Here is a 20,182-nt window from a genome sequence, read left to right as displayed (position 1 = left end):
GTTTTGTTTTACTTCAAGAGTACTAACAAAAATACTTGGTAAGATTTTGTGTTTTTGCTGTAATGAATGAATTTCACTTTCTGATTTTCTAGATGTATCTGTATATTTGTATATTTGACAAACTATGAATCAATCAAATAATTCAGACACACAAGCTGCTTTGCTTTTAATTTAAGTTTCAACATTTTATTTATTTGTTGTTTCATTTTGCTTCAAAGAAGCTGAACTGTGAAGTCCCACTGGGACAAAACATCTGCAGTAAAAAAACCACCAGTCTCATGATGAAAATAAATGCAAACAAATAAGATAAATAATTCAAACAAATATTATTATTACATAACAAAGTACACAATAGCTTTTTTTTTTGATGAAACATCATCAGTTGTAGAATCGGGTATTTAATACCCGTCATTAGCTGCACTATGCAGAGCTTCACACTAGTTATAAGAGAGACCAACCCATCGTAACTTGGATAAATAAATAGATAATAAATATGTCCTCAGAACCTCATAGAGGTGGTGCCGCCATGAGCTCCACGCCCGCAGGAGTTGCTGGGATTGGGGGTGAGTGCGACAAGGACGGCTTGACGCAGGTGCAGCCCACAGTCACATCTTGTCTCACCAGGTTCAGCTTGTACCCGCCTTTCTGACATTTTTCCCTCTTCACGAACATCCAGGAGATATTCAGCTTAGCTGAGTTGTAGCTGTAGTCCTCTATCACCGAGCCACTGCTGTTCACCATGATGCAACCCTGGCAAAGACACACAGCCTGGGTGTACGTCTGGGGGTAGAACTCAGGGACCTCCACTGTCCTGTGGATGGAGGAAGACGACTCCGTCAGACTTAAACACAAACTTGATATTTATTTCATTCTTAAAGCTACTCTTAAAGCAGTGTTTAACTTTTATAAAGAATATGTTCTTTACAACTTTGCTGTCGGTTCAATTTGTTGGATGCTTACTATCAAGGTGCTGTAAACATAAGGTGTTAATATAGTATAACTCATGATGATTTAAAGCAAAAATACACAATACACTGCAAAACCTTACCATGCATAAACTAAACCAAAAATACAAATAAGTGTATTCAAAATAGTGCAAATATTTTGAATACACTTGAAATAAGACAAAAGTAACTTTTCAGGAGTCAAGAATGAAAGTAACACTTTTACTCCAGTTATTAATGTAAAGATAAAATAAAGAAAAATGCAGAGTTTCGGGGGCTTAAGGGAAAGATTTGCCCTTGGACACTTTTAATGCGAAGAACGCCCCTGAAGAATAAAACAGTCATTTTTAAACCTGAACTCTGAATCCTCAATAATGGTGAGAAGGACATTTATTGATCAATTAGTGTGATATATAAACTAATAAAGTAGGACAATTGTCTTTTTTTGTTGTTCCAATAAAGGAACAATTGATTAATTGTCAGAGCAGTGATGCAATAAATAATAATAATAATAATAATAATAATAATAATAATAATAATAATAATAATAATAATAATATAATTTAAAAATATCATTATCATTATTATTATTATTATTACAATTGAATGCAATAACGCGAGCGTAAATGGAAGTTTATCTTATTTTAATCTGAGGGATGTAAAGAAAAGAAAAAAGGAAATAAAAGAGAAGAAAAAAGACACAAATAGAGAAATTAAAGATCGTATCAGCGTGGAAGTGGGAAATTTGCTGAGTTAAAGTCTAACTGGGAAATCATCTGGAGTTTCCATCAGTCTGTCAACATCCAGTTTGGATTTTCTTCTCTCCCTCTCTCTCTCTTTAAAATCTCAATTAACTTCTCTTTTGTTTCCTCCACAGTTACAATAAATAAGTATAAAAAGAGGAATATTTTGCGCTTTGTATTAAAGCCTGTACTCACTCGTATTTCCAGGGAGATATGGAGCGGTCATTCTGGAACCCGGAGGCCAGGCTCTTGAAGGACTCCACCGGGCAGCCAGAGGAAGAGTTCGGAGACGGTGTCACGTTAGGGGGCGGTTGGAAGTTCTTCAGCATCTTCAGCGCCTTCTCCTCCAGCTCGGTCTTATTGTAGCAACGTCTCATCGTCACGGACACGACGCACAGCGCCAGAATGAAGATCTGTAGAGAGGAGAGGGAGGGTGAGGATGATGATGATGATGGAGGATGAGGATGAGGAGGAGGAGGAGGATGATGGAGAAGGAGGAGGTGATAGATTCCCATCACTCACCTGAGCAAGTTCCATGTCCTTTTGCAGACTTTTACTCAAGCAGATGGTTTAATCTCTGTGATAAATCCTGGTTGTAATCTGCGATCGGACATTCTCCGCTTAAATCTGTGATCCGCGCTCCGCCTTGCTTGCACCTGATTGGACGGGAGGAGGGAAAAGCGGAGGGGGAAACACCGGCGGCATGAGGAAATGGAAACGCTTCCAGACTTCCTCTTTCCCAAATGAACCAAGAAAGAGAGAGGCGGGGGGACGGGAGAAATAGAAACACGCGCAAATTAAAAATAAAAACAAGCCGGTCCAGGTGACCGGAAGTTGGCCCCCATCTGACCCCGAGTGGCGATGACCTCACCTGCTGCTGCAGCTGCTTTTATACGGTCAAATATGTCTGCAAATGATGGTGATAAAGTCAAATGAAGACGAATTAGCAATACCAATGTACAAAATCTTACTAAGTACTTTTGGTTTAGTTAGTGCAAATATTTTCATAAACTTGAAATAAGACAAAACTAACTTACGGGTAGCTTTTAGGAAAAGATAGCAGCTTAATGTTGATGGGAAATTACTAGTTTCACTGGCAGATTATTTGACTACTATGGAAAAAATTAATAATCTGCCAGTGCAACAAGATTTTGTGGTTTTTCGCTGCAAAACAAAAAAATCTTACCAAGTATTTTTGTCTAGTGTGATGCAAATATATTAATACACTTGAAAAACGACAAAAACAAGAAACTTTTCAGCAAAATAAACTTGTTTAAGTTAATAAGTTCTTAATATTGATGGAAAAGAACTAGTTGATTCACTTATGAGAAAGTTTAGTTATCAGTGAAATATTTCTTTTTAAGATCAATAGTAAGGAATTATTGACTTAAAGAAACTAATATATCTTGCTGAAAAGTTACTTGTAAATTAATTTAGTTTTATTTCAACTGTACTAAGATATTTGCACGAGAAACTAGACCTAAAATACTTGGTGAGTTTTTGCAGTTCCTGCCTCGAGTTTCTACATTTTCATTATTTATTTTATTCGAGACAAAGATGTTGATGTTTTACACTGATGTTTGTTGTGACTGCAAACATCCAAAATCCTATTTAATATCTAACTATAACACATTCAACGTGAGATATTTCAAACATGTCATTATGAATTACAGGTCGTAGTGAAAACACCAGCATTTTATTTGGTCTCAAAGATTGTTTTGTTATTAGACACTTAGTTATGTTTTTGTCTCTTCAGACGTTCCTGACAGGTTCTGAAATACTGATCACAGCTGATGAGCTGTGGAACCTCTAAGATGAAAGTATATCACAGAAACAAGTCAAGTATGTCCTGAGAAACATCAAAAAGAGCTGAGTGTCTAAGAACAAAAAAGTCTTTAGAACTGCATCATATATAAACACAATGGATTTCATTGATGGACAAACTTTCATTTTCTTGGAAAAAAGGAATATTACAACTTTTTCTTCAAAATTTCTTCCTTCCACTTAACTTTCCACCAATATCTCTTGATAAAGCACAGCCAGTTTCTGAACGTTCTGAACACAACGTTTCTGTTTTAAAACCTATTTTTTATTATTAGTCTTAATTTACTCTTCACCTTTTTTAAAAGACAAACATAACTTTAGCTTTTTATTAGATTTTAACCATTAAAAAAATAATAGAACTAAATATGTGCAATTGACCCCAAATGAGATTCTGTTTGGGGCCGCAGATAATTTTGGACCGGCCCTGAGCATGTTAATGAGAAAAAAACAAACAAACTTCCAACTGGAGTAAATGATCTTAATTTCCACTTTCTCTCCATTTTATCTGACATTGTATGTAAGGCGTTATACTGTCTCTTTAAAATCCTTTCTTGTCCAAACGAGATATAAATGAGATTTTTATTTGGAACAGGAAGAGATAGTTTATGTTCCCCATTTTATTGAACAAATCTTCCCTGACACTGTAAGGTAACCAGATCCGCTGTGCTGTTTGGACAGAACATGGGGAAAAAAAGGGAAAATTATGTAAATTTATTGTTTTCAGGAAATTACCCTGCAAGAAATAGTACAAAAATAAAAACTTCCATGTTGTGCTGTGTTTTTGTGAGTTTAATTTTCCTTTTTTTTTTTCTTCTTTTTTTAAGTTTTTGTTACTTGGAAGTACTTTTATGTGTGACTATTTTTTTTAGAAAGAAGAAATAAGGGGAAATCGGATAAAGGTTGAAGTTCATTAAAATGAGCAGCAGGGGGCGCTGATAAGCCCAGCTAAAAAGCTACCAACTCAAACAGAAAATATTCAAACGCGGTTAAAACTAATGTTTTTGAACCAGACAGTTTTCCTGATGTGAAAAGTCAAACATTTCCCCCCGTTTCTGTTTTTTTATTTCGTCACTGTTTGGCGGCAGCTTGGAGCTGCTGCAGGATTTACGACTTTTTCATGGCGTTGATGATGATGAAATCCTTAAAACCTGACGTGCAGAGACGTAAAGTATACGTATCCAGGTCTTGCTCAACCTGTTTACGTTTTGTTTTTTATTTTTGTAGGTGTTGTAGGACAAAGGTCAGCAGAGACGCACGGCGCTCCGTGAGTCTGAATGCTGCCAGGACCAAACAAAAGAAATCTGGAAAGTTTTATCTGAATCTGTTGGACACTTAGAATGAGATCATAAAAAAAAACGCTTCTGAAACTTGAATTACAGCTCAGTTCTCCTCAGCTCCTCCTCTGGTGATGCGACGCTGCTCGTCCCAAAATAGCAACATATATAATTTTAGTCTGCAGGAGAAATTCCAGTATCTTGTTCAGAGCAGCTGCCAAGTAAGTCATCAGAGCAAGTGCAAAGATCATCCGATCCGGAGAGTCTTTACGTCCCTTTGTCGCGTCTGGAGCAGCAGCAACACGCCGACACACCCAGGGTGACATCCTGTGTTTCAAAATCAATGCAGGAAATCTGACACTGAGTCACTATACCGAAAAGTTTGACAGGACAAAAAAGAAAGAAAGAAAGAAAGAAAGAAAGAAAGAAAGAAAGAAAGAAAGAACTAAATAGTAAGAAAAAAACAGAACCAGACAATTGTTGTGGAAATTCTGGAGCTTTTGAAGGAACGGAAGAGGGAAAGTTCACTTTTAACTGTGACAAAAAAGAAAACAAAGAGAGAGAAAGTATTAAAATTCCAACAATTTATTCCCAAACCTTTCCCTGCAAAAACATAAAATCTTACCACACTTGAATTAAACCAAAAGAAGAAACTTTTCAGCAAAGTAGGATCAATAATTTGTTAATATTTGGAGGAAAAGTTCAAGTTCCACTAGCAGTTTATTTCACTAATTAGTATTTCACTAATTGTATAATCTGCCAGTGTAACCAACACAGCAAAAACACAAACCAAGAATCGTGCAAATATCTTAGTACACTTGAATTAAGAGAAAACAAGTAACTGAACAGCAAAACATAAGAGCTTATAGGTTAAAAAAAAATTAATATTGATGAAAATTGTATTTATTTATAATGTGGAAAATATGTCATGTTATCAGTGAAATAATCTTCCAGTAGCACTAATATTTTTTCCTTCAGTGTTCTTAAGGAGTGTTTAACTGAAGAGTGTAAATGTTATTCTTAAACCCTTTTAATTTATTTTATGAAATAGGCCTATGTTCTGTTTTTGGTATTTATTTCATGTGCATTTAAGTGAATTTTAAGACATTTTAATTGTCTGCACATATCTGACATGACATTCAGCTCAAGAGACAAGTCAAATTTATATAAAAAATATTTTATAAAACTAAAATGACAGTATTTTATTTTTATTTTTTGGTTTTCGTAGTAATTAGGACACATTTATACTCACTCTTTGCAGCAAAAAAGTTCGGTGGTTGATGGGACCAACTCAAGGAGGAAAGATTTTGACAGTTATATTAAAATATTTTCTAAAAATGATCGATGTCTTTTGTGTGCAAATTCAATAACAATAACAAAATGTTTCACTTAAATAAAGGCTACATGGTGGCACAGTTAGCACTGTTTTCCTGTGAGCTTTTCTCCATAAAGTTCTCTTTTACTCCAACTTCCTCCTATGTTCCCAGAGCTGCATAATACTGTTCATTAAATGTAAATTCAACAATTACTATATGTCCGTCCTGTGCAATTTTTACAATAAATCTTGTCATACTTTTCACATCCGATCTTGTAATAAGATGTTCTGTATTTAAACATCTCCCATATGTTCAGGTTTCTGTTCAATTAGAATTTTATCTGTACTGTATTATTTTACAGTTGTTAATATTGTTATTAGACATTTTTATATTCAGTTGTTTTTACTGCACTGCTGTAACAAGTGAATTTCCCCAGTGTGGGATCAATAAAGAATTATTCTATCCACATTTCCTTTTTCTACACATTTATCATTGTTTTTCTTCTTTCCCTATTTGACCCGGTGCTACGTGTCAATCCCCTAACCGCAGACAAAACGGTCATGAACTACAGTTGACCCCCAACGTCTTTGTGGTTCCGTATTCGCAAATTCAGCTATTTGGAGATTTTTCTTTAGAACGTGTCTTGAATTTATTTGTGTGAAATTCACAGATTACTTGTGTTTTCGTAGAGCAAATCTTAAAATATCCGTAAAAAAAGACGGCTTTGGAAGCTAAGGCTGCTAGCTACGATGCTGCTCGACACGCTATTGGCTAGGATTTATTTTCCTTCGCGCTGATTGGCTGAACGCCCCGGAGCGTAAATTTAGAATGTCGTTGATGTTAGCTTCTGTGCTAGCGTTAAAACGGTTTCCACAGTGTGTAATGGATATTTCGGCATATTTGGTGTTTAAACTACGAAAATAGACAAGTATAAGCGCTTTTTTGAGGAAGTCTAAATGATTCGCGAATTGTAGCTCCACAATATTAAATGCGGATGAACCTGATAAATGTTATCATTCATATCTGTCTCTGTCTCTTCTGTTTCGACACCAAAAATAAATGTCCAGGTGATTTTTATTAAACTAAATTCTTTGTCTTGACTTAGGTTGTCAATGCATTGTTTGTCTTGTAATGGCTGGCATGACATGTCCAGGCTCCTCCCCCCAACAACTGCTGGTAAAATAAGCAGAAAGTTGATGCCAAAATTAAAATCCAAAGGAAGAAGAAACTGAAACTATAGTGTAGAATTAATATAAAAAAAACCTCAAACAGCACGAGATCATGAAGAAACTTCTGCTTTTCTCCCATCAGGTGATGGCCCAAATTTCTCCCATCAGGTGATGGAGGGAAAAACTGCATCCATCAAACAACAACAACAACAACAACAATGTATGAGCAGTTCTGCAACAGAAACTGGTTATCTCTAAGCAGCAGTAATTTTTGATGGCTACTTTTTACTTTTACTCCAGTAAAAGTATGTCTAAGTAGCGCTACTCTGACATAAGTACCATTTTTTAAAAATAATTCAGGTATTATAATTATTTTTGCAGCTCTCTGCAATATTTTGGGACAAATATATTCCAAAAACATCATATGTTTTTCTGTAAAACAAACAAAACTAAAATGTCCCCAAACAAACTGCTTAATCAATGAAACAGTTTGTGAGCAGACATTCTTTCTCCATGGTTTTCTGTGTTGTTTCTGAATTAGCTGGATCCTCTTTCAGCACAATGAGCGTCTTGTTTTTTCACGGCTGTAAATCAGAAATACGGTTAACCTCAGACAGGCAGAACCTGGTGGATTCCACGGTTCCTCAATCCTTCCTCACTTTCTCACCGTTGCTTTCACTATTCCAGCACAACATTCCTTTTCTCCAGCATCAGGCTGTTGGTTATAATCCAGCATTGCGTCATTGGTTATCCTTTAACTAGACTGATAAAATGTCATCGCCTGTTTGACTGAAACAGGCGTCGAAGCTCTTTTTACAGAATTGTAGTTTTTTTTCTCCTCTGATTTCAGCTCTAAAACTTGGACAGCACTCTTCAGTGAAAAGTATTCATGCCCTGGGATGTTTTTTTTGTTTTTATTGTGTTTTCAAATCAGCCATGATGAACTAAAGTTGGCTTCTTTGACTAAAAGAAAAAACTTTAATGCACAGTGAGAACTGATTTCTGCCAAAATAAAGATATCCAGTTAAAAATATGTGACATTTAATAAGAAATTGAATAAATATTCACACCCTTCTAGTCAGAATTTAGTAAATGCACCTTTGGTTTTCCAGTCAGGATGCTGCAGTTTCCCTCCATTCTTCCTGCTAAACTGCTTCAGTTTGATAGAAAGTAGTTGTGAACAGGTCTGGGCTTTGACTAGGCCACCCCAGAACCTCCACCTTGTTGTCTAAGGCCAAAGTTGTCTTGCAGATGGAAATAATTGGTCCTCCAGGATTTCCTGATATTTTGCTCCATTTATTTTATCTTCTACCCCGCAGGATGATGCTGCCATAAAATCTTTCCAAATATTTTCAGTAGTTTCTGACACAAATCTTAGTACGCTTAAAATAAGAAAAAAATTACTTACAAGGTTTTTTCAGCAAGATGTACAAGCTTGGTTTACGTAAATAATTCTTGAATATTGATTAAAAAAAATACTAGTTTCACTGGAAGATTATTTTACTTATTACATGGAAAAAAACAGGAAGAAAACCTGCAGCAGAACCAGAGCCTGGCTCAGTGTGACAATGATTAGTGTTTGGCAGCTTCACACTATAAAGACACAAAATGGTGGCTAATACTAATATTTTTGTCTAGTTTTTAATGCAAATATTTTAGTACACTTAAAAAACTGACAAAGCTAACTTAAAACGAACTTTTCCAGTAAACTACAGGAGCTTGTTTTAAGTCAGAAATTCTTGATTGTTTTTAAAGTACCACTAGCTTCACAATAAGATTTTTCCAGTTAAGAAAGGAAAAATGTTTTGGTATAAGTGAAAAGTATCAGCCAGTAGAACTAGTACTTCTTCATCAATATTAAGGAGTTATTACCTTAAAACAAGCTCCTGTTTCTTATTGAAAAGTCACTTAAATTTACACTTACTTTATAAAGTGTACTAAGACACTTGCACTAGAAATACTTGGTAGGATTTTGTGTTTTTGCAGAGTATCCCAAGTGTGTTTCTGAGTAAAATGTTATTAATCCATAACAATGAATTAAACAAGCAATATTTGAACGAAACCTACATTAGTGTTGCATTTGTCTTAATTTTGTTTTACAATTATTTTACTTTTTGGGTCTATAAAAATGTTCTTGGCTGATTTCCAGCAAACACAACAACAAAATAAATTATTTTAAAACCTTTGTTGAGTTTAGCCCAAGTTTATTTATGAGTAAATAGTTGCAGAATATTTGTGGCATAATTTTCTATGAAATAAAAATAAAAGGAAAATATAAAAATAATAATAAAAGAAACTCTTTGTTTTTGTACATTTTCCATTTAAGATGTAAAAATCTTCTAAAACAGTTACAAAAGGTGTCTGCATCATCTCCAAATGCCAGAGGGACCCATTTGAACCATTCTTCCGCTGCAGTCATGGCCACACAAACTGATTCCAGGGGCCACCAGTGGCCCCCGAGCTGCATTTGGACACCATTGTTCTAAACGAGGTTATCAGTGAAGCATTCGCGACAGTATGTGGGCACATCTGGGGGTGAAAATGTTTTAGAAGTGCCAAAACCTGCAGAAAGCACGTATGCAATCGTAAACGTCTCCTCGGCCCAATCCGACTGCATTCCAGAGAACTGTTCTGCGACGCCCGCAGAGCTTCGCAGCCGCATATCGCAGCTTTGTTTCTAAATTAGAAGCCCAGGAGATTCTGCTTTCGTTTCAGGATCAAAATGAAAGCCGCGTGAGCCCTGATCCAGTTATGGCACGACAGTCGGGTGGCATTTCATCTATCACGTAAGGGGAATGTCCTCTTATCAGCAGGAGGAGTGTTCAGGGGTATTCAGGTGAGTTCCTGCACAGGTATTCATCAGAAATAATAAAAAAAAGTTTCTGCACACGTTTAGATGTTTGTCTTTGGTTTTATGGGAAACTAAATCAGAAGCAAAACTAAAAAAAAAAAGACCTTAGAACAGGAAACACAAGAGGAAAACACATCTGGTTGCTGCTTGGACCACAACTTGACTTGTGTAGACTTTGACTAGGACATTCCAAAACTTTATGATTTTATTGAGTCATTCAGAAGTCCAACTAATCTTGAGTTTACAACCTGGATGATTACGATCGAACGCGACTAATTAACTCTAATTAGATTCCTGAACCTGAGTTAAAACCAACACCTAATTTTTAGCATTACTATTCCACTCAGTCCCTCCAGACTAGCAGCAGCAGTTAAGAAACTGCTAGCAGCAGCAGTTAGCAGTGAGCTCCTACACCGCAAAAACACAAAATCTTACCCTTTATTTTTGTCTCACTTCTAATGCAAATATCTTAGTAGACTTGAAATGACGACTAAGAGCTTTAAAAACTTGTTGTACTTAAATCAACTTTTGGCCCTTTCTTTCTCCCTGACTTTGCTTCCCTGACAGGAACTTAAAAGTGGCTTTTTATCAAGACATAAAGGCTCGTTTTAGGTCATTAATTCCTTCATATCGATCTTCAGTTTACAACCCAGATGATCCTGATCCAACACAAGTAATTAGAACTAATTAGAGACCTGAACTGAAACTAAATCTGACATATTACATTTAGAACCCCTATTCCACTCAGCTCCTACAGACTAGCAGCAGCAGCGGTTAGCAAGCACATGTCTGATCTCCTACACAGCAAACACAAATGTAGTGATCAATAATTTCTCAACACTGATTTAAAAAATGTACTAGTCTCACTGCCAGATTATTTTATTTTTAACTAGAGCTGGGTGATAAATCAATTTTATTAATTAATCACATTTTTGTAATTTGAAGATTATGTTTTGGAAAATCTGTATTTTTTCCATTAATGTACTTCATCATTTCCATAGTTCATAGTGATGTCAACACAGGCAGGGCGGCCATCTTGACTTTCAATTCAAGTCAACTCCAAACGGAATATAACGGTCTGGCTGCGATTTTAACTCTGAGTTTACAGTCATAATAATGCAACAATAAAGTTAAAAATAATATGAGAATAAAGCGTTAATATTACCAGAATAAAGTTGACATTTTAGAAGATTGAAGAAGGTAACTGTATGACAAATTGAGGAATGTTGAGGATCTTTTGAAGTAATAATTTGGTATCAGCGATTAGGAAATACTTCATCTTTTAACAAATCAAAATCAAGTTATTATTAGTAGCAGGAATTTAAAACACTGAGTCAACTTCAAAGAATCACACAGACAGAACTGGTTATGTCAGATCCTCAGAAATGCCTTTTCCTAATTAAAACAACGTTTTGTTGCTCATAACATGAAGATGTTTTCCTGGTAAAATTGCATCTTTTCTCTGCTAATATCATGACTATGTTCTCAACTCATTGACATAAGAGACACTTTTAAAAAATATTTTCTGTCCTAATTTATTTTTAAGAAAAGAAAGCAAAAAAAACAAAATGGATTAAAATCAGACTTGGCATAAAAAAAATTTGATTTTATTTTTCTAGTAAGTAAAAGAAGTAAATATAATCTGCCAGTGAAACTAGTACTTATTTATTATCAATATTAAGGATTTATTGACTTAAAACAAGCGTCTATATCTGGCAGAAAATGTGCTTGCAAGTCAGTTTGGTCTAATTTTTCAAGTATTCTAAGATATTTACAGCAGAAACTAGACAAAAGTACTTGGTAGGATTTAACATTTTTCCAAAAATAGCATCCTGGAGGAGCATTGTTGTGATGATGCGCTGAAGGAAGAGTATGAGAAAGGGCAGGAGTTTTTTAAAGAGACAAAGGCCAATTTAAAAACGTCAAATTTTTAAAGTGTTAGTGATACAGAAAGTTTTTTCATAACCACTGACGGTGACATAATTACTTTATAAAGCTAGAAAGTCACACTATGTACCTGGAAAGTACACAATCCTGCCCCTTTAAGCAAATCAGTTTGACATGAAAGTAAAAAAAAAACCAGTTCTATTAATAACTTTGCTTGTTGTAAAACACAGAGTCAAAAGCAAATCTTCTGGAAAGTGTAACTGATAGGAGCTTGTTAGACTTCAATCAACTTCTGCCCCTTTTTTCCTTTTGTCCTGTCTTTGCTTCCTTGACAGGGAAAAATTCCTGTCTCTATTTTTAGACTATAATAACTGCTTTCTCTTTTAGCCCGACTTGAATTTCAGCTCACGGTCAAATTTAACTCTAATATTGACATTAAAGTGTAGCTAATCCCCCTGTGAAAGCGTAGCCCCGCCCCCTGACCAAATTAGAACGTTTCTCCGAAGTGGGCGGAGCCAAGAGACGCTGAGGGGCGTGGCCAAGTGGTGGGGCTGAGCGGAGCACTGCTGCTAACTTATCCACTTTGTCGCTGCGTTTAGCAACTTTTCAGATCCCTCTTACGACTTTTTAAAATAAAAATACTAACTAGTGACAAATCTAGAAAGTTTTTTTCTGTGTTTGTTTTAAAATAATAGAATTCAACTGCTTAGGTACAGTTTAATCCAAAGATGGCAGCACTGAGCCGTTCTTTTGGAAAAATATTACTCAAATATACACAAACATGTCAACATTTGCTCAGAAACATAAAAGTAAAACATGAAATAACTTAGACAGTTTATCAGCAAAACAGTTTTGGCTTTCGTTGTTTTTTTTTATCCTCTGACCTTTGAACTCTGCCATGGAGGGAGATGAAGATTGAACTCTTGGAAAGGGAAGGAGCTTCTAAAAGAGACAGAGGCCCAATTTAAATGCATCAAATTGCAAAGTGAAGTTTCCTGTAAGCCATGTTTGACATACATAGCATTTTTCTAACAGCTGAAGCTAATATGTTGAATATAAAACGGCACGATGTGCCTGGAAAATACGTAATTGTTAGTTTTCCACTCAAGATTTGCTGGCTGTTCCTAACTGAAGACCAGCTAACGTCTGTTTGATGATATATTTGCCATGATTTGGGAGATTTGGCAGAACTTATTGGTTTAGATTTGTTGGTCTTTGCGTGGAATCGGCTGTTATTAGCTTACAACAGAACGTGCTGTGGGTCGGATTAGCTCCAATTTGCTGTGTGTCGGGTTTGAACTTCTCTTAAAACTACACCTCTAACTGTGTCAGATTAGCTCACCGTCTTCAGTAACTGAAAAGTCAACAGCTACAAATTTAAATAATCTAACAATTTTTTTGTTTTTGAAAGGAGTCAGTGTTATAAATAAAATACGACTATTCAGCCAAAGGATAGATGCAAATCCCAGATAAAGATTGTGATCGTCCAGCTTTACTTTCAGTTCTGCTCCACATGTTGGAGTGATGCAACAGCAGACTTGTTTACTACAGCGGCTCTGTCCTTCCTCTTTAAGCTCTTTTAACCAATATTAGGAAATAGTTCCTTAATATTGGTTAGAAATGATTGAGTATTAGGGCCATAGTAAGACAAAAAAAACTGGAATAAACTTGTATAAGAATAAAATCGAATAAGAAAATAAAGGTGTAATATTCAAACTTTATCCTTGTCATATTATTGGTTTATTTTCATAATATTCTGACTTTATTCTTGCCTTTTTGTTTATTTTAGTTTTCTTAGCGTAGCCCTGATACTGTGTTGTAGTTTCAGTGGCAGATTCTTTCATTTATAACTTGGGAAAAATGTTTTGTTACAAGTGAAATAATCTGATAGCTGAACTGGAACTTTTCAATCAATATTAATGATTTTTTTAAAACTCAAAACAAGCTCTCATGTCTTGCTGAAAAGTTACATGGAAGTTAGTTTAGTCTTATTTCAAGTGTACTAAGATATTAGCACTAAAAATACTTGGTAAGATTTTGTGTTTTTGCAGTGCAGACAGTAAATGTCTGCTTTGTTTTTACCTCCATACACAGCAAAAAGCCCAGTGTTAATTTAACTCTGAAGAGTGTGGACTATATAAACACTGAAAAAGTGTTAATATCAACTCTGTGGGAGTTAACAACATAATTCCCAGAGTTGATTTAACTCCCACAGAGTTGATATTAACACTTTTTCAGTGTTTACATAGTCCACACTCTTCAGAGTTAAATTAACACTGGGCTTTTTGCTGTGTACCCAAAAATGAACTCCCTTGTTGCTGAAACGTGTCATACTAACAAACTTTATTTGAACTTAACGTCAATTCTGCTGCAGACTGAAGACGTTCCTCTTTACTGGTGTGTTTGGGGTCAATCTTTTATTAAGATAATTTCCTCCTCTGCAGTGGGGATGTGCAGTGGTGTGAAAAAAAAATTCCCCTCCTTCCAAATTTCCTATTTCTTTACTTACTTGTGACGCTTCAGTGTTTCAGAATATCAGACCCATTTAAAAGCTGAATATTAATTCATATTCATTCATTTATTTTGAGGCAGTTTCTTGTCTGGACTGCTATTATTGTAAACAAAAGTATATATTTGATGTCATCTTCAAAATTAGTTTTTATGATGAGAAAATATTAGTTGTTTTTTTTTGTTTATGTGTTTCATGTCATCCAACAACAAAAACATTTCTTGGCAAGTTACTGCAGAACTTTAGCTGGAAAATATGGATCATTTCCTGAATGCAAACATCTGAGAAGCAGAACAGAGAAGTAAATATAATGTGCATGTCCTGCAGAGTTTTGGGTCATGTGACATTACCTCACTGTAAACAATGACGTCACTCTGCCGTTGTAGTTCTAGCGTGGAAAAAATAGAGGAAGTGATTTACATCAACCTCATTAATATTTTTCATGAATTACGTGAACGTTGTGCTCTTCGGTATTACAATAATCTAAAACGAGGCAACAAATTCATTTTTACATCTCTTCAGCTCACATAAAAGTCAACAATTTAAACTATTTAAAATATTATTTATACTAAAAAATATCTTAATGCACCGTACAGTGCTTGGTTGCATGAATTATTACCAATCAAACACAGAAACACTTTGGTCATCTAGCCAGATACTGGTACTTTTACTGGGACAAACAGCTGCCAGGTTCTACCAATAAATTAAATCTCACAACTTTGCTTAACCCAAATAATGTTACTGTTGCATCTCAATCCTCAGAATGGCTGCAGGTCTACCTGTTGCTTGTGTATTTTTCCCCTCCCACTCGATTTTACTTTACTGTTCTTCGAGTCCTTTTCTTAAACTGATTCTATCTCAGCGTGCTAATATTTTTAAGACACTGAATTGTGTTGCTTTTGTTATCGGTAATCATCAAAATGAACAGAAACAAAAGATTTAGATAAAAACTGCTTCACTTTTTTTATTAAATCACTAAAATTTTATATTATATATATCAACCTTCCTCTTTCAAAGCTATTGAGAATATGTAATTTATTTAAAGATGGTTTTTAATAGGGGAGAAGTTACTCACAGTCCCTGTGAGTAAGACAACCTCATTAATACTCCCTTGTCTTACTCACAGGAAGTAAGACAGTCCAGGGACTTCAGGATTACAATAATTGAAAACGAGGCAACAAACGAGGCAACAAACGAGGCAACAAACGAGGCAGGGTCCCTGTCTTACAGGGACAGGGTGCTATTTTCCATATAAATAGCACAGTCCCTGTCTTACTCCCTACCTGTGAGTACAGTCTGTGAGTATGGTTACCGTAACCCGTTATGATACCTGGTTGCTATGGTGATTGCCCTCCTGTTTTGGAAAGCAGCGCCACTCTATCAAATATTCTGACAGAATTCAGAATATTTAAGCCTCAGACAAACATTCACTGTGTAAAAACTAAAAGTTGCACTGATGAAGTTTTTGGCATATAGCTTCAGAATACTCTTGTGGTCAGAGATGGAGGATTTTTATGGATCTGCAGTGTTTAATGTTGGACATATGAGAGGTTAAAGGGAGCTGTCAGTTCCAGTCGGGAACAGAATTTAGCCTTGAAGTATAATGGGAGGGAATAAGAGCTTGGGTGCGCTCTCTGCTGATTTGACAGAAAACTGTAAATCGTACAGCAGTGGGAGACACGGTGAATAAAAGTAGACAAAAATACCTACGATTTGATGTATAAACTATGCGGAGTTAATGTAACAGTGCAATCCAAAACGTTTCTGAATATTTCACAAGATCATAATATAGCGTGTGTGACATCATCAATAAGTTGAAGCTTCTGTGGGAAAATCAGAAAAAAATAATCAAACTTAAACTGTGATTCCAGAAAACTGTAAAATGTAAAAGAAAATGTAAACAATCACAGTCCAACTTCCTGTGAACTGTTAAAACTTTGAATGGTGTTTCTGGTGGAAAGTCTGGCTGAAATATGGCGCTTCAAAATGGGACACGTTTACTTTACTGGTAAATCATATTATTATATCCAGAAAAAAACACGGGCTGATTTCTGCAGATTTATAAACTCTATGCTTCATATTGCAACCAAAGGTTACAGAACACGATAGAGACACATATTTAGAAATGTTTTTATGGTTTTTCCAGCAAAATCGAGATTACAATCAAACAGAAAAATATTCTGAATAGTAATTCATTTTTGCATCAGCGCCTGTAGTTGACCTTCAACTTTCCGTCAGCATATAGTCACCGCAGCCCTGAGACATGTTCTGCATTTAGAGAAATCTGTTTTAGCACAATAGCTGCCTTTTGTTTAGAGATTAAGAAGAGAATCAGCAGAAACCACAACCTGTTTTACAAAAGTCATTATATGGCAACTTTTTGACCTCTGGGATGTTACAACAGTTTATTAGATGTGCCAAGAAAATGCAAGGAATTTTCTTCACACCAAACTCAAAGGGGGAATTTTTCTGAATACAGGGAAGCAACTTTAACCTCAGCGAACGGTAACTGTAGTAGCCACTATAAAAAAGCAGCTTTTTATAATACCTGAGTTCCTACAAGGTTCAGAGAAGTTTTTTCAACCAAAACGTGCAAATATTCCCCCTAACAGTGTATGTTTAACCAACAATGCAAAACTGAGATTTGTTTAATAATGTAAACCTGTTTTGATAAAGGTAGAGTTAACAGACTTATCTAAAAAAGTGATTGTTGATAAGTGAGGTGTCAAACGCATCAGATGAGCTTAAATAAATTAGAAAAGACTTTTAAAAGAATCATAAAGTGATTAAAAATAAATTTATCACTGTTTATTTACTGTGAAAACATTCTTATAAGAATTTTTGATTTATTGTTGTCTTGATAAATTCTAATTAATAGTAATTAACACTAATAATTTATATTTTCCCAATTAAAGATCAAAGATATTAAGAACAAAACAAAAACAGACATTATGCACAGTCACTTTTACACTTTTAATGCACAAAGTTTTCCAGATAAATAGTGCGCGTGCACACACACACACACACACACACACACACACACACACACACACACACACACACACACACACACATATATATATATGTTGTCTATTCCATTCGCACAACAGCAGGTGAAATTGATTGTCAATCAGTGTTGCTTCCTAAGTTGCTTCCAGAAGTTTGATTTACTTGGAGTTATATTATGTTGTTTAAGTGTTCCCTTTATTTTTTTGAGCAGTGTGTATATAAAACTCAACCCAAAAACTAAAAACTGTGGGTCTGCCTTGTAATAACGCAATCCTAAAAGTCAGTTCTTATGGTTTTAGTATCTTTTAGTAGATTCACTGATCCTTTTTCTGCAAAAATCCAACTATTTTGTTGATTCCAGTAAAATCATAATTTTTATAGTTTGTTATTGAGTGAAAAAATAAAGAATGAAATTTCTTTTAAAATGTTAAAAGGATAGAACATGTTTGTGGCAACATGTGGTTTAAAAAAGTGTGGACACCATTTCCTTCATTTAAGCTTATAATGCCATATTATCATCTGCGCTTTCTCAAACTGCTTTACGTTTTCTGGTCTGAAGAAACAAATAACTTATTTATATCTAGCAGTTTCTGCGATGGAAGTTAGCTGCCATTACCGGCCACTAACTTCCGCCGTCCGGTTTTATACTTCCGGGTCGTTCGTACGAGGGGCACGAACGACAAATTCGGTTTAGTGCGGTAACGGGCGGCTTTATCAGTTCAAACATGACTTCAAACTTGTGCTTTTTGTCAGCTGTCACAACAACTTATAAAAGTTAAAAACCAGCTAGTAAAAAGAAGAAAACGGTTTCCGCTATGAATTATGGGTAATGTCGCGAAGTCAGAAATATTGTGGCTAGCTTAGCATTAGCAAATTTATTGATCACCATAATTTAAGACGTTTCCTTATGATGGAAAATTATTTTTAATGGTGAATTTCTCATTCTTTTCACTACTTTTTATAATCAGAAATGTAAATTTAATAAAATGCCGTATTTTCTTTATTTTATGAAGGATGTACAACTATGTAAAATCAGAAAAATTACAAACAAAACGGCTGTCAGAGCAAATTTCCATATGTAAATATTTGCATGTATTTGTCAAAGTAACACCCCTGGTTGTATGTTTGTGTAAGTGCTGCATAACTTGGTGTACCCAATTCATTCGTTTGATGCTAGACTTTTGCTTACTTCCATTTTATTGTGCCATGTTTAATAGATGTACACTTTGTTGTAGCTATTGTTTTAAAGTGTTTTGTAAATAAATAGTAGTAGTGTAGCTTCTGCTTGTTTAAATAAAGCTTCTTAAAAAGTTGATTGTTGTGCAGTTTATAAAAACATGTCCGACAAAACGCTGCATGGAAGGCTGAGGTGAGCAAACACCGGCAAACAGGAATCACCCAGAGAGCTGCTGTTTATTAAAATAGTTTATTTAGAAGTCTGTCGTCACAAAAGCGAGGCGTTTCGTATCTAAACGTCCTCGTCTCACCCGCTGGACTGCAACGAAAAGCGTGACACAAAGAAAATCAAACACTGGTTCGTCACTTAAGAGCCAAGAAGAAAACAAAAACAAAAGTAGATTATAAAAAAAAACAAAAAACAGTACTTCACATCCTTATGATCTTTATTCATACACAGGAAATTATCTGACAAGCTGCTGCTGCTTCTGTACAACATGTGAAGGTAAAACTGAAGGGAAAAAATGAAGGAACAGGACGATGGTGATGAGGAGGAGAGGAGTCCAGGTGAGGAAGATGCTTCCGATCATCTCCTCCGCTCTCGCAAAGTCGAGTCCACGTGTCGTTCCTAACCTCCGACCCCGCCTGCGTCCTGCTGGGGCCGCCGCGCCGACCGGCGGCGGTCCGGGCGGGGGAAGGGAAAAACTCCACCTGCCTGACCCCGGCGCTCATTTGGTGGGGATCTTGGCTCGTTTCCGGGCGATGGCGTCCTCCACGGCCTTCAGCTGCTTCAGCAGCTCCTCGCGGCGCGACAGCGTGTTGCTGGCTTTGCCGGGACCCGGACCGGACCCGGCGGCGCCGACGGCGGGGGCCGGGCCGGGCGGCTTGCTCGACGGCGCAGCTGGGCCTTTCCCAGACGACTTTGGCGGAGGAGACAGAGGGCGTTTCCTGGAAAACAGAGAGAGAGAGAGAGAGAAAGGGGTCAGAGGTGAAGTTTCACTCAGATGATTGTTGGAGGATGTGAGTCAGAAAAAAAGAAATGAGAGTAAAAAAGCTGCTGAAGTCAAAAGATGAGTATCGCTGGCCTCACCAGTTTCTACTGTTTACATCACATCAAGCTCGTCTTACATCATTCTTACTTTTTTTATTTAGATACAAAACTAAGCATTTTTCTTTAAATATTTCAGTTTTTTTGCAAAAAAATCAGCAAGCACTGCCCAGCAATCGTTGCAAAATCAAAAAGAAAAAAACAGAATTAACCCCCCTCCAATTTTTTAAATAAAATTGGCAAGGCACTGATTATATATATGGAATTCAACAAAGAGTTGCAGATTCATTTTCTACAAATAATTAGAATACTTTGCTCTAATTATAGATTTATATATAATGCTCTACGTATGCGTCAGTCGAATACAGATCAGAGGAAATGGGAGCCAGCGAGTGGGACCAAACTGTAAAATACGAACTGAATATCTTGAGA

General features: G+C 35.9%; 2 protein-coding genes across 8 annotated transcripts in view; both read right to left on the bottom strand.

Moving 5' to 3' along the window:
- Positions 1–205: 205 nt before the first annotated feature.
- il17c (interleukin 17c) lies at positions 206–2,812 on the bottom strand. The gene is made up of 3 exons (XM_008412669.3): positions 2,210–2,812; positions 1,883–2,100; positions 206–811 (listed from the first exon to the last, which is right to left on the bottom strand). The coding sequence occupies exons 1-3, from the start codon at positions 2,222–2,224 to the stop codon at positions 508–510; spliced, it is 537 nt and encodes a 178-aa protein (XP_008410891.1). The 5' UTR covers positions 2,225–2,812; the 3' UTR covers positions 206–507.
- Positions 2,813–18,936: 16,124 nt separating this feature from the next.
- Positions 18,937–20,182, bottom strand: part of zc3h18 (zinc finger CCCH-type containing 18) — a 46,432-nt gene continuing 45,186 nt past the window's right edge. For all 7 annotated transcript variants that reach the window (XM_008412555.3, XM_017305424.2, XM_017305423.2 and 4 more), the window contains exon 20: positions 18,937–19,650. In XM_008412555.3, the coding sequence (XP_008410777.1) occupies positions 19,431–19,650 (220 nt within the window). In that variant the 3' untranslated portion in view covers positions 18,937–19,430. The remainder of the gene's footprint in view (positions 19,651–20,182) is intronic.

This window comes from Poecilia reticulata, chromosome 6 (assembly GCF_904066995.2).
Source record: "Poecilia reticulata chromosome 6, P_reticulata-male-v2, whole genome shotgun sequence".
Lineage (NCBI taxonomy): Eukaryota > Metazoa > Chordata > Actinopteri > Cyprinodontiformes > Poeciliidae > Poecilia > Poecilia reticulata.
This window is presented reverse-complemented; position numbering and strand designations above follow the sequence as displayed.